This window comes from Schistocerca gregaria, chromosome 7, assembly GCF_023897955.1.
Source record: "Schistocerca gregaria isolate iqSchGreg1 chromosome 7, iqSchGreg1.2, whole genome shotgun sequence".
Lineage (NCBI taxonomy): Eukaryota > Metazoa > Arthropoda > Insecta > Orthoptera > Acrididae > Schistocerca > Schistocerca gregaria.
In genome coordinates this window covers 183,006,255-183,021,334 of record NC_064926.1, presented here as the reverse complement: position 1 = coordinate 183,021,334, position 15,080 = coordinate 183,006,255, and the positions used below count along the sequence as shown (strand labels likewise).

The 15,080-nt window shown below is 38.7% G+C and overlaps 1 protein-coding gene across 3 annotated transcripts in view; it reads left to right on the top strand.

Annotated features, from left to right (window-relative positions):
• LOC126281268 (N-acetylgalactosaminyltransferase 6) overlaps window positions 1-14,311 on the top strand; it is a 217,584-nt gene extending 203,273 nt beyond the window's left edge. The window contains exons 12-13 of one of the 3 annotated variants that reach the window (XM_049980088.1): window positions 5,310-5,494; window positions 12,779-12,865. In XM_049980088.1, coding sequence (XP_049836045.1) covers window positions 5,310-5,494; window position 12,779 — 186 coding nt within the window. In that variant the 3' untranslated portion in view covers window positions 12,780-12,865. Of the gene's footprint in view, window positions 1-5,309; window positions 5,495-11,612; window positions 12,076-12,778 lie in introns of those variants that run through there. The other 2 variants (XM_049980087.1, XM_049980091.1) reach the window with 2 other exon arrangements.
• The last annotated feature ends 769 nt before the right edge of the window (window positions 14,312-15,080 follow it).

Here is a 15,080-nt window from a genome sequence, read left to right as displayed (position 1 = left end):
TCTGCCACAAATCTGAAAAGAAAATCGTGCATTATCGCTGTCATGGAAGATCGAGTTTCATCACAGGAGTTGGCAACGAAGGCATGTTCTGGTGTGGACCAGTGTTTTTGTTTAAATTTCCATAAGGGAGCAACTGAAAAGACAAGCAAGTCATGCTGTGGCCCTCATAAGTTGTCTCGATGGGGAGTGGTTGCAACCCTGCATGGTGTGGGAGGTCTCTGTGACTGTTGGTGTTGCCATCCAGTTGAGGATTCTTGGAGAGTTGATCATGCAGGTGTGTTGTAGAGGGTGGATCATTGGATGGTATGCTATCTCTTGCAATTTCATCTTTCTGTAAACAGCGACAGAGTAAGAGACGTGTGTCCATTCGAGATAGAAGCCCAACTGATTGCCATGAGAAGAGTGCATGATCCTACAGAAAAATTTATAAGAAACCCGACAAGGGCAGGTTGCTGGCCAGAGTTTGATGTCTTGTGATAGCCAGACTTGGAGCTTGCAGAGACCATTGCATGGAAGGGGGAAGAATGAAATTATGGTGTGAGGTGCAGGCAATAGAATCTGCTACCTTGTATGACCAGTTCTGGAATACAGCTTTCTGAACACAACATTCTTGTTCCACATGGCGAACTTAAACTGAAGGAGTGAGGGAAGGTATGTGGCCCTGTACTACTGATGTTGGTGGGAGGGCTCAATACTACTATCAGAGAATCATCATCCTAATCTTCAGTATTGTGAAGCACATGCACTGTTCCCTGCAAACTGTCTGACATTTGCGCCATTCTGGGAAGCTAGGAATATCGAATGTGCCACACTCGGACATTAAAGTTCCATGAAATTGGTGATTCAATTGGAGATGTGGCCAGAATGTAGTTTGCTGGTCTGGATGATGGTGTTATCAAGGGTGTCATGTCAGCCATTGAAAACGATTTGGAGAACAGCTCACTGACGCTTGACAAATGCTTGGGTACATCAGCAGGTAGGGAAGTAATGGTGCAATAGAACAGAGTGGAGGAAATGGGTCTACTGAAGCACAGGATACAACCCATCAGCTTTGGCCAATGACTTCATAGGTTGCTCATAGATATTAATGTCTTTACTTTCCAGCCATAGATAATAAATTGGTTCTCTGGTGTGGATAAGTGCCATCATTGTACATTAAAAAAATTGAATGTGGTTTTAAAAGAGTGTGCTAGATATTGCATAAAATTTTTTACGTGTACATTGATTTAAATAATTGGTTGTTTGCAATTCAATCGGCACTTAATTTCATTCTTAGTGAGTTTGAGATAATTTAGACCTACAGTTTTTTATTTTAGGCGAATTTTTAGTTTTTCATTTTCATTTGTAGGTATGGATTTATCTATTCCAATGAATCTGGATGATATAAAGGAGACTGTGGACATAGACATGTTGGCCGTGATTTGATTTTTACAAATGTGTAGTCTTGTTGCCGATTATGTTTGATGTCGTGAGTACGGCAAACATATGCGCCTGATAAATGTGTCTGCGTGCGGTACTCATGACTTATTCGTATTGCGCTGCAGCAAAGATTGGTTGTGGCGGTCCATTAGATGAGGGATATGGTTTGAGAAATCTCAGCTCATCTTAAGGGATATCATAAAAATTACACACTGTTGGTGTTTGAGGTATCCTGTGTGGCTGAGAGTGAGCATACAGTTGTAGAATGGGTACTCTTGTTGTAGGGAAGTTTGTGTGGAGTGCACAAAGTATAGGGGGCCGTTGGAGGGGGGGTGTTATAGTAAAATTGACAAGTCACACTTTGGCAGAAGGAAGTACAACGGAGGGGAACCTCCAGTAGTTTCAGGTCAAGAATGTGATAATATAGTTTTTAAAGCAGTTCCCAATCCAACGAAGGAAGTTTTGGTCACATTAATTGAAGATCATGTTGCATACGGTTCCGTAGTGATTTCAGATTTTTTTCTCCATATAGGAATTTGGGGAATAGGGGTTATCAGCATCTTGTTGTTAATCGCAATATTGAATTTAGATCTTTATCCACTGGGGCTTGTATAAATAGTATAGAAGTGTACTGGTCAGCTATTAAATCTGTTGTAGGGAGGGGGAAATGATGGATATCGACAGTACAGTCACTTAGATGAATATTCATGGAGGCATAGTGTACCCAATATGTATTTCCCATTAAAGTGTTTTCTTAAATGTGTGTCGTCCAAAATTTGTTATTTCAGATTTTTTTTTTTTTTTGGGGGGGGGGGGGGGTGTTTAATATATGTGTGTGTGTGTGTGATGTGTTTATTTTGTGTGCGAGTATGTGACTTTTGTTGATGTCTTTTTAGGCGAGCTTCGGTTTTTTTGTAGAGGAGTTTCCGTGTGATAAGTTCAGTTTTTTTTTTTGTTTTGCTGCAGTTCTCTATTATGACATATTTCACTGTTGTATTACACCGTTATGTTTTTGTCAACTGCAGTACATAATACAAATTTTGCAGCTGTTGCTCTTCTTCCCTCTTCCAGCACTAGTATCAGTATGATTTTTTCGAGTCTATACTAGCATTACTAAATGCAAAAAGCCCGACACATATAAAATTTGTATCCTGTACTTCAGCTGACATATAATGGTCAACTGAAGTACGGGATACTGGTACTATCTAGACAAAAAGAGTGATATATGTAACATTGATGTGATTTACCTATGTAGATCAACTGAAGAGCAGAATACAAATGTTACGTAGTACATTATTTTTCATCTTCCGTAGCACTAGTATCCTATTCTTTGGTTGACATACATAGGTCAATTAAAGTACAGAATATGTATGTTATAAATGTTGTTATTTCCCATTCTCTAGTACTATTATTCTATTTTTCAGTTGACCTATGTAGCTCAACTAAAGAATGGGATAAAAATTTCACTGCTGTTGGTTTTCTTGTTGTCGCTAGCAAGACTATAACTTTCAGTCGATACTATGAGCGTCCAAAAAAAGAGCGTCTTGCGCCTTGGCGTAGTTCACGTGAAGTACAGGTTTCCAATGTAACGTTCATGGATTTCCTTGTCAACTGATGTAGGGGATACAAATATTACGTACGAAGATATTTCCGCCATCGGTAGTACTACTATCTATGTAACATATTTTCAGTGGTAGCGGGGGTGAAAGAAAAAACACTTGTTAAATTTGTATCCCGTACTCCAGTTGACCTATATAGTTCAACTGAACAACAGCATACTAATGCGAACGAAAACGAAGAAATCGACGTATGTTAAATTTGTATCCAATACTGCAGTTAACCTATGCAGCTCAACTGAGGTTCAAGATACAACTCATATATATCTGACATGAGGTATTCTATGCTACCACAACTTCTATAACTTTTTTCCCCCCTTTATTTTCCACAGAAGTGCTAGGACACAAATAAGCGATATCCTTAACATTAAGGTCAAAATACCACTGGCATTGATATATGTCTACCATATTTTTTCTCTCCTGTGTTCCTTTGTTTCTGAACACTCCTCTCAGCTGTTATAATTCTGTAATAAATGATCTCTGGCAAATTCTGACTTCATTGGTCAAAGCTGACAGGTCTTATCCCGTTCTTCAGTAGACCCAAGGAAACCAAAGAGCTTGTGCATGCATTGGGTGCAGTAATCCAATGTGTAATTTATACATAAGAGGAATCAATATTGTTATGAGATACTCTCACTTGGAAAGTACTGGTTTCCAGAAATGGTGTCACAGGTGGATTAAATTGTTTTAAGCTTGTAGGCATATTGTAATGGGGCTTTGTAAATTTGTTGTGCCCAGAGGGCATATATTGGTACTGTGATGGCTGCAGAACTTTGGACTTTGTGTTTGTTTAAGAGGATGAAGGACTGGCAGAAAATCCTCTAGAGTTCGAAATGACATTCCTTGATATTAATTGTGTGTATGATTAAATCTTTGAAGAATAATATACATCAGCACTGTAGCACGCTAAAAGAAAAGATCTTATAGTAGTGTCACCTTAAATTGTGGAGGCTGTGAAACATTGCTCCACCCTTGTGATGGAGACTGGCCATGGCTTAATCTCCTTACTGAATTCTTGGAATGGCGGAGGTAATGTTGTTCTTGTGTGGGGGTAGGGTAATGCCTGGGTGGGCCAAAGTTTACAGAAGAATCTCGTGTTCTTGCCAATGTGCTGGATGGAAAGTAGTAGATGTGCCAGCATTTCTTGCTTCTGTGTCGCCTTGCTGAAAAAAGAGAACTTGCTTAGTACCCTTGGAATTTGTGCGGTGAACTGGCAATAAAGTTCTGAAAATGTCTTTGTGCGAAATGACTATGCAGAGAGTGTATGTAACATTCACTTAGAAGATAGTGAATCTAGTGTTCACAGATCACAAGTTTATATGATCAGTGAGGATAGTAAAATATCTAGCAGGATGTCAGTCTGTGACAGTAGTTACTTGTTACAATCACAAAATCAAAGTCAACTGGCATATACTGTTCCATAAACACAGTGCCAAAGTGAGGCCTAGAACGGTGGTGGTGATACCTCCAGCTGCAAGTGCTGGTGGCTTGTTGTGGTGATTCTCCTAGGTTGGTGCCATTGTTGGAACTGATAAGATGCTGTGCTGAGTAGATCCTAGATTCGAGCTGCAACTAGAACTCAGGACTCCGTAAGTTGTAGATTCCACTGATTCAGCAAACTGAACTAATGAGAAAACTTGTTTAGTAGCCTTGCAATTTGTGTTGTCGTAAGCACACACCTGGTGGACAGATAACTCTTTCGTGTTTGTCAAACAAGAGATCAGCAGATGCTTGACCCTGTGCTGCACATGTGGGGTCTTTTGAGTCCCATGTCCCTTACATACTTGTGCTTCATTACTTACTGTAATCGCATGCTCATCGGCCCTGATATCTCTTTCCAAGCTATGACCTAAAGGACCACTATGCAAAAACACCATTAATTCATTTCTTCAGTTTATGATAACTTAGTTCAAGAATGAACGAAAGTGGACAATCAGGCTCTTGAACAACCCTAGCTGGTTTAACCGATTCCATGTTGCAAGAAAATGGCTGAAGTTGTCAAAACTTATTAACAATGAAGGTTGCCCATTTGTTAAGCTTCAGACAGCAATGTCGATGTGAGGGAAGTAGTTGATGTTTGACTTCATCAGATAAGCTCAATATTTTATTCAGATCTTGCAGTTTTTGATATACATATAATTCACAAAAAGAAAAAATGACTGTTCACTATGTCTTAAGTAAGTCATAAATTATGAGAATTGTTGGAATTGTAGGAAAAACTATTGTCTAATACTTAGGTTAGAAATAAATATAGCATTAATTTTTTGTTTATAGTCTGTGGAAGATTTGTTCATGGTGAAGAGGCTGATGTGGGCTAATGCTGATGTGGATAATGAAAGTATCTTTGATCTGGATGATTATGAATACTTGCCCTCAGGTAGGAAGAGAAGGAATTCAATAATGTTAGGAAAAAGGAAGATAATGAAGAGGATGTCATTCACGGTGCTGATGAAGCAATAGTAAGTACTGGCAACACAATGAAAGATTATATCACTGGAAAAAATTGAATGATTTGGTGCAATGAGCCTCCAAGTAAATGCACAACTCCAGCTTGTAATATAATTTCGGATAAACCTGGTCCTAAAAGCCACCATCTAGTTTGATAAAAGAAGCTGTAAAGCTTTTAATTGTCCTAGAAATAATATCTGCTGTGGTAAGGGGAAACAAACAAGATGCTAGGTGAATCTACATGTGGAATGAAGAATGTCTTAAAATGAGCTCTGTTCAAAAGGTATACGACTTTCTTTTATTGCTGAAACCAGCAATGGTATTGAGGTGCATGTGCTCTCTGTTTGTAAGCATATGTTGTGTGCATGCCTGAATTTTTTCATGACTGTGGAAACAACCAGTTGCTGGCTATCTGTTGACCAGTGAACACATGTAAGTGGAAGTTATTGGATTTTGTGTAGTTTGTAAGTGTCAGGAAAAGTGAAACAACATTGTTGCATCAAATTTTGTTTTAAGCTTGGCAATGGTACCACACAGATAAAGAAGTGGCACAACTGCTTCAAAGATGACTGCTCATCAGTGAAGAGTGAAGCACTTTCAGGTAGGCACTCAACACCCACAAATGAGGTTTGTTTATCAAATAAGGACCCTGGTGATGAAAGACAGATGAATCACAATCAGAAAATTTGTAGATGAGGTTAAAATTAGTATTGGATCTATTCAGTCCATTTGAACGGAACATTTGGACCTCAGGAGGAACTCAGCAAAATTTGTACCAAAGTTGCATACAACTGAGCAAAAGCATCTTCATTCAAAGACCATACAGGGCGTGCTGAATACCGTGAACAATAATCCCACCTTCCTCAACACAGTGGTCACTGGTGATGAGTCCTGAGTTTATGGGTACAAATCAAAAACATAATTTCTGTTATTGCAATGGAAGCCTCCCTAATCCCCGAGAACCCAAAAAAGTGAGGCAGCAATGTGAAAGTCATGCTGACAGCTTCTTCTTCTTCTTCTTCTTCTTCTCTCTCTTTTTTTTTTACTCTAGCAGCATGGTCCATCACAAGTGTGCCCCAGAAGGTACCATTGTCAATAAGGAGTAAAATGCCTGAACTTGTGGGCGGGCAATTGGCACTTTCTCCATCATAATACAGATGTTCATAATTCTCAGTTAATTCAGAGATTTTGGCCAAACACAACACGGCTGTTGTCAGCTTCTCTACACCCATAACCTAACACTGAGTGACTTCTGGTTTCTCCCTAAACTGAAAAAGGCTCTGGAAGGGACCAGATTTCAGAACAAGGAAGACATTATGCATAATTTGATGGAGCAGCTGTGCACTACACCAAAAGAGGCTTTCCAGCAGTGGCAACAGCATTGAGGGAGATGTGTAGAAGCTGAAGGAAACTACTTTGAAGATGACTAGTGTCAAACAAGTGTACCACAATAAATATTGATTTTATAAATAAAAACTGGATACTTTTTGAACAGCCCATGCAGTACACCTAAGGTGTGGAAGGTACTAGATTGAAAAGAAGTAAATGCCTGCAGTTTTTTGCTTATATCTTCTAGAGCTTACAGATCAGACCGGGAGGATGTGAGTGAACAGTGGAATGAGGAACATGATAGGCCAGTTTTCAGGGCAACAGTGTGCCTAAAAAGATTTAAAGTTACCACATGTTTTCTCAGATATGACAAATTGGAAACAAGGGCTGATCATAGGATTAATGATAAATCAGCTCCATTTGGAAACATTTGGGATGTTCATTTAATGGCTTTCTTCCATATTCTGTCCAGACTTTGACATAACTGTTGACAAACAGAGTGTTGCATTTACACTACTGGCCATTAAAATTGCTACACCACAAAGGTGACATGCTACAGACGCAAAATTTAACTGACAGGAAGAAGATGCCATGATATGCAAATGATTAGCTTTTCAGAGCATTCACACAAGGTTGGCACCAATGGCGACGCCTACAATGTGCTGACATAAGGAAAGTTTCCAACCGATTTCTCATACAAAAACAGCAGTTGACCGGTGTTGCCTGGTGAAACGTTATTGTGATGCCTTGTGTAAGGAGGAGAAATACGTGCCATCATGTTTCCGACTTTGGTAAAGGTCGGACTATAGCCTATCATGATTGTGGTTTGTCGTATCGCAACATTGCTGCTTGCGTTGGTCGAGATCCAATGACTGTTACCAGAATATGAAATCGGTGGGTTCAGCAGGGTAATACGGAATGCTGTGCTGGATCCCAATGGCCTCGTATCACTAGCAGTCAAGATGACAGGCATCTTATCCGCATGGCTGTAACGGATCGTGCAGCCACGTCTAGATCCCTGAGTCAACAGATGGGGACGTTTGCAAGACAACAACCATCTGCATGAACAGTTCGATGTCGTTTGCAGCAGTGTGGATTATCAGATCGCTCGGAGACTATGGCTGCGGGTACCCTTGACGCTGCATCACAGACAGGAGTGCCTGCAATGGTGACAAAACTGGGTGCACGAATGGCAAAACGTCATTTTTTCGGATAAATCCAGGTTCTGTTTACAGCATCATGATGGTCGCATCCGTGTTTGGTGACATTGTGGTGAACGCACATTGGAAGCGTGTATTCGTCATCGCCATGCTGGCGTATCACCTGGCGTGATGGTATGGGGTGCCATTAGTTACATGTCTCGGTCACCTCTTGTTCGCATTGACGGCACTTTGAACAATGGACGATACATTTCAGATGTGTTACAACCCGTGGCTATACCCTTCATTCGATCCCTGCGAAACCCTACATTTCAGCTGGATAATGCACGACCACATGTTGCAGGTCCTGTACGGACCTTTCTGGATACAGAAAATGTTCAACTGCTGCCCTGGACAGGACATTCTCCAGATCTCTCACCAATTGAAAACGTCTGGTCAATGGTGGCCGAGCACCTGGCTCGTCATAATACACCGGGCACTACTCTTGATGAACTGTGGTATCGTGTTGAAGCTGCATGGGCAGCTGTCCCTGTAGACACCATTCAAACTCTGTTTGACTTAATGCCCAGGCGTATCAAGGCCATTATTACGGCCAGAGGTGGTTGTTCTGGGTACTGATTTCTCAGGATCTATGCACCCAAATTGCTTGAAACTGTAGTCACATGTCAGTTCTACTATAATATATTTGTCCAATGAATACATGTTTATCATCTGCATCTCTTCTTGGTGTAGAAATTTTAATGGCCAGCAGTGTAGAAGGAAATGCCCATTTCAACAATACATGAAAAGCAAACCTGCTAAATATGGTAGGCTTGTGATGCCAGAAATACACTTCCATTAAATGAACAGATATGCTTGGATAAACAACATGGCCAAAGAGAAGTAATTCAGGGTTCCAGAGTCATAAAACATCCAATCACAAAATGATTCAGAAAGTGCAGTCATATTTGTAGTTGTCAATTTTTTCAGTAGCATATCAGTGGTAAGGGAATGACTGGCAGTGAAAATCATCTATTTTGGAACTGTAAGGGAAAAGAAGACATAAGTGCCTAAGAAGATGCAGCCACATCATTCAAGAGAAGTAAATTAATCTTTTTTTGAATTTTCTGATTGCTTATCACTAGTATCATGTCTACTAAAGAATTCATCAGCAGTTATACTGTGCTTGTCTCCTCCCCTCACTCATCAAGAACTGTAATTGGTGATGCAAATAAGCAAGAAGTAATAAAGCATTACAGTCAGCACAAGGGGTTGTTGACACCATGGATCAATTTTTGGGCACTTACAATGTGAAATACAACAACAAGCATTGGCCTCTTGTTCTGTTGCACAATATGGTTGACATTACTGGTATCACACCAATGGTTATATAGTAGTATCATCACCCACAAAGGCTGCGTTTAAATCAGAAGAGGCAACAGTTTTCAGCAGTTAGGATGACAGCTCATGCAGGATGACAGTGCATCCTTACACTGACAGAAGACTACTTGATCGGAGGTTCCTTTATAAGGGAGCAAAAAGTTGTCTTCTTGCCCTTGGATATGACTAAGAGCCCAAAGGGCACAGTGAACCTGTAAATCACTAATCCACTAACAAAAGACAAAGGTGCTCTTTGCGTTCAAGTAATCTAGACAATAAAAAAGAAAAAAAAAATTAAAGCAATTTTTGACAAGCATGGAAAATTTGTTTGCAGTTTCCATTCGAGCTAGATTGTGATGTGCTTAGAGTCTGATAAAAATGAGTAAGTATGTTGTGCTACGTGACGTTTTCTAAACACAGTAGAACTAGAATAAGTATTTCATTTAATAGGTATTTCATTTTGTTGAAATGTTTCTTTTCTATTTTTTTTACAATCACTGCAGATGTAACAAAAACTGTGAAGTAAGAATGTTTCAATTCTCCTAAAATGGTAATCATATCTTGAAAATTTTAAATAAGTAACAATAGTAACAGCATGTAAGTAGCAAAAATAAGCTATTGTAACAAAAAGCATTTGTAAACATTATCATCACTGGGTTGTCTGCCTTGCAACAGGTTTTGACTTCATAGCCCTCCATGCTTCTGTCTTCTGCATTCCTCTTCATTATTTAGTACCATCCTTGTGGCCTGCTGACATCATCCAGCATCTGGAACCTTCTTTGCCCTTCCCTCTTTTTCCTGGAACAGTTCCTTCAATTGCTCTACTGGATGGCAATATCTTCTTCGATTGTGGCCTATCCAGTTTAGTTTCCTGTTCTTCACCGTCAGAAGCATCCTCTGTTTTTCTCCAGTTCTCCTCAGCTCTCCTTCATTCCTGACTTTATCAGTCCAGCTGATCTTCTCCACTCTTTGCCATATCCACATTTCACACATAATGTTGCAAAATATATAATGTTGATTTACTACCATACAATATAAAACACAAATTTTCATTTGATGCATATTATCCACTAATAATAAAAGCAGTGTAGAATATAACAATGTGATTGTTAAAACAAAAAGTTTTGACAAAACCCAGTAAAATGAACTAGGTTCTTGAAAGCCCCTAAGTGCCAATTTGTGTGTCTTTTCCAATGTGCCCAGCAAAAGGTTAAGCACAGGCAGTGTATTTTGGTCAGTCAGTGTGTTTATATACAATCCAGCCTGTGTCGTGATGGTATGCCGTGCCTATTGGCCAGCATTGTAGAGCCTGTGGTTCTGTGGCAAAAGCAGTCTGTTGATCACAGCTGTGTTGCAGAGTAGTTGTCATTGCAGGTGTGTTACCTTGGGGTACAGCACCCATTATTATTGAGATATGAACTTCAACAAAAAGCAATAACATTGCTGTATATTTGCACTGCTTTAAAGTTTTACTGTAATAATTTATTTGTCAAACAAACTTGAAATATATGGTCCATATATTTGTATGATGTGTAAAGTACACAAAATACTTACTGAGTTGTATGAAATCTCTATTTGTCATTCACGTGCCACCATGTCATCATTTCATCTGGAAATTGTGTATAATATTGACTTATCCCACATTCTAGAACAAGAACCTCAGTACAATTGATGTGGAGACAGAGAGGATGTGAAATATATTTGTGGGAATTCTCTTTCTGGCAAGTTCCTTACATCACTTGTGGTTACTCTGCAACAAAGTGATAACCAGCAGAATGTGAAAGCTCAGGAAGTAGTTCTATCTGTCTTCTTATGATGGCATACTGCATGTTCCTCATTAGAAGTAGCCAGACTTTATCCTTTTGAAATATAGCATTCGTATGTTTGTGGGAAAGGGGAGGGGGATAGTATTTCAGGTTCTCACTTTTGCCTGATGTTGCAGTTATTACTCAAGGTGTCCTTGTTCTGCAACATCTAACACACATGCAGTAATCAGTTACTATAGGGCTCGCTGAAATGAAGTATCTGTGCACTATGGACCATGTTTCCAGTTCCAGATAAATATTTTCAATTTGTTTTGTAGGTAGTATTCTTATGACTGTTTATTTACTCTAATCATAATAAAGTCAATCCTGTAGGGTGCATACAAATTGTTTATACTCCTTAGAACACCATAGTTGTGAAAAAATTCCAAGGAGTGTTTGAAATTCCTTACATTATCATTATGCAAAAATAGCACTACTACAAACCCACATATTGTCACTGTGAAATTTTGTTTCAGTGTATTGTGGTTGCAGAACTAATGACAATGCCCTTAGCATGTCGTTCAGCTCAAGCACAGGGGTGATTGCCTCAGATCACCGTAATAACTATACTTAGCCGTCTACAGCCAGAAGAGAAAGACATTTCTTTGAGAGACTCCCTTCCCCGCTTCTCCCTATGTTGTGAAGCTCTGAAAAGTCTTTAGTGGGACTGTTGCCAGATTGCAGGTAATTACCCAGAACTCAGGTATTTTGAAAGCTTGGAAGCTTTACATAAGTTACATATTCTGTCAATAGATGGCGCTCCATAATTCTAAACTCGAGGGTGTATGAAATTTCGTATGGGAAACACTGGTTAGCAGTGTTGATTTGTTCTTCTATTATTTCCCCTGCCATCTTTCTGCTGATACAATTCCTCTTTCCAAGTGTTTTGCTGCCAAGAACAAGATCTGTTGCTTAGTTATTTTTTCACTGGTAAGTATATTTTTTCTATTATATTTTTGATAAAAGCACAAAATCTCATTAAGTTGCTAATCTTTATTGAATGCTTCTTCTAAAATGTATTATTTTAAGCTTAGTGTGTGACCTCATGTCAGATCATTATTCCTGTAATATTAATATTAATTATTTTATTTGTCTTGGCTCACATTTAAAAACATTTAGAGATCTCATTTATTTTATTTTATTTTTTACTCTCAGTCCCTGAATATTTTTATATAAATAAATTGTAATGCCATATAATTCTGATAAAAAAAAAATGAAATGAGCATATGGCATTGCTGGTTGGGAGACCCCATCCGGCATAGTTTGGCCACCAAGTGCAAGTCTATTTCAGTCAACGCCACATTTGGTGACTTGGGTGCTGGTGATGAGGATGAAATGATGATGAGGACAACACAACACCCAGTCCCTGAGCAGAGAAAATCTCAACCTGGCAACGTATCAAACTTGGGCCCACATGCATGGGAGGAGTATATTACCACCTAGCTAAGCAGGTGGACATAATTCTGATGATAATCTATGAAAGAACAATGCAGTTTTCGATATCTATTGTGAAAAAAGATTTCCACTACCATGGCGCAACAACTTTTTAAAAACTGGTTATATTCATATAGAATGACCCATATTTGACATTATATTATCTGCTATTATTTATAGATAGATCTCTTTTTCATTTTTTTTTCAGGAATATTTTTCCAGTTTAAATGAGTTGCCACTGGGATGGAAAATGTGTCTGCGATTTAAACTGGCCGGAAGATAAATTGTATAAGGATTGGCCTCTAGCATATGGCACGGATAAACATAGAGCATAATGCATTGCATGTACTGAAGACTTTTCATTTGCCAGTGTGGGGGAATCGGGCCTGAAGCCACAAATGGGTTATAAGAAACTTTAAAAGCAATGTTGTCTGAAAGAAAAATGCATTGAAATGTCTTTCAAAGCCAGTAACTTCTTCCCAGCAATCAGATACAACAGAGGATGATGTTCCACATGGAAAATAAGTGGGAAAGGAAATGCTGAATTATCTGGAGTCCTCTGACATGTTTGATGCTGAAATACTCTAGATGTGGAGAACTATCGGATGCCATAATTCATATTGATCAAATAAAGATATTCATTAAGTCTTCAAAATTGTGTTTCCTGACAGTGCAGTAGCTGCTAACATTTAATGTGCTGAAAAGAAAAACACTTATGCTACACTTTAAAATTATTCTGCTGAAAGATTTAAATGGAAAGAATATTGTCCTTCTGTCTGATGAAACTCTGAATTCACAAAATTTAATCAAGCAGATGGACATTCACGTTAGGTTTTGGATAAATTACCACATCAAAACATCCTTTGGAATATCAGTTTTCCTTGGCCGTGCTATTGCAATTGACACGTTTGGAAACCTGCTAAGTTAAGTTTTACCTGTATCATTTGCAAATGTGTTACAATTGTCTATGGACAGCCCACATGTCAACTTAAAATTACATAAACTGATAGAGGAACACATTCTTAATGACTATAAATAGCAGCTAATAAATATTGATACCTGTGCATTACATATTATACATAATGCTTTCAGACAAGGATTTCAATCATTAGACTAGAATGCTGATTTTTAAAAAATGATTTGCCAATTATTCAAATGTTATCCAGCTAAGAGAAAGGTCTTAAGTGCTATTAATGGGGCAAGCTTCCTTTAGAAATGTTTTTCCCATCATTGGTTATAAATTGTGTGTGTGTGTGTGTGTGTGTGTGTGTGTGTGTGTGTATGTGTGTGTATGTGTGTGTGTGCGCGCGCACTGTAAGCGTATTTTAAGCGGGTAGAGAGGGAGAAATCTGAGAAACCACCCGACAAATCATTTCAACATATTCAGTATAGTATAAAAGGTGATTTTTTTCCAGTTCATCTTAACACTTTTTCAAGTATTGCACACATTATGCTGCTTTTCTGTAACACATGCCAGACTTGTAAAACTGCGCTCTCATACATGAGTGAAAATATTAAAAAGGTTAGTCTTGCATTAATGCAGATATTCTTGAAACTTAAACTGGTAAATAATTTAACTATAATTGACTCGATAAAAGTTGAATTTAGTATCCCTAAGAATCATCTTCATACAAAAAAAACTTGACCTTGATTAAGAACTATATGCTCCTAAAAAGTTTTTGTGATGGGCATAGGGATGTAAAATCTGTACTAGTTATAAGTTCAGGACTGAATCCCTAGTGATCATTGTTGTTGTTGTTGTTGTCTTCAGTCCTGAGACTGGTTTGATGCAGCTCTCCATGCTACTCTATCCTGTGCAAGCTGCTTCATCTCCCAGTACCTACTGCAACCTATATCCTTCTGAATCTGCTTAGTGTACTCATCTCTCGGTCTCCCTCTACGATTTTTACCCTCCACGCTGCCCTCCAATGCTAAATTTGTGATCCCTTGATGCCTCAAAACATGTCCTACCAACCGATCCCTTCTTCTAGTCAAGTTGTGCCACAAACTTCTCTTCTCCCCAATCCTATTCAATACCTCCTCATTAGTTACGTGATCTATCCACCTTATCTTCAGTATTCTTCTGTAGCACCACATTTCGAAAGCTTCTATTCTCTTCTTGTCCAAACTAGTTATCGTCCATGTTTCACTTCCATACATGGCTACACTCCAAACAAATACTTTCAGAAAGGACTTCCTGATACATAAATCTATATTCGATGTTAACAAGTTTCTCTTCTTCAGAAACGCTTTCCTTGCCATTGCCAGTCTACATTTTATATCCTCTCTACTTCGACCATCATCAGTTATTTTACTTCCTAAATAGCAAAACTCCTTTACTACTTTAAGTGTCTCATTTCCTAATCTAATTCCCTCAGCATCACCCGATTTAATTTGACTACATTCCATTATCCTCGTTTTGCTTTTGTTAATGTTCATCTTATATCCTCCTTTCAAGACACTGTCCATTCCGTTCAACTGCTCTTCCAAGTCCTTTGCCGTCTCTGACA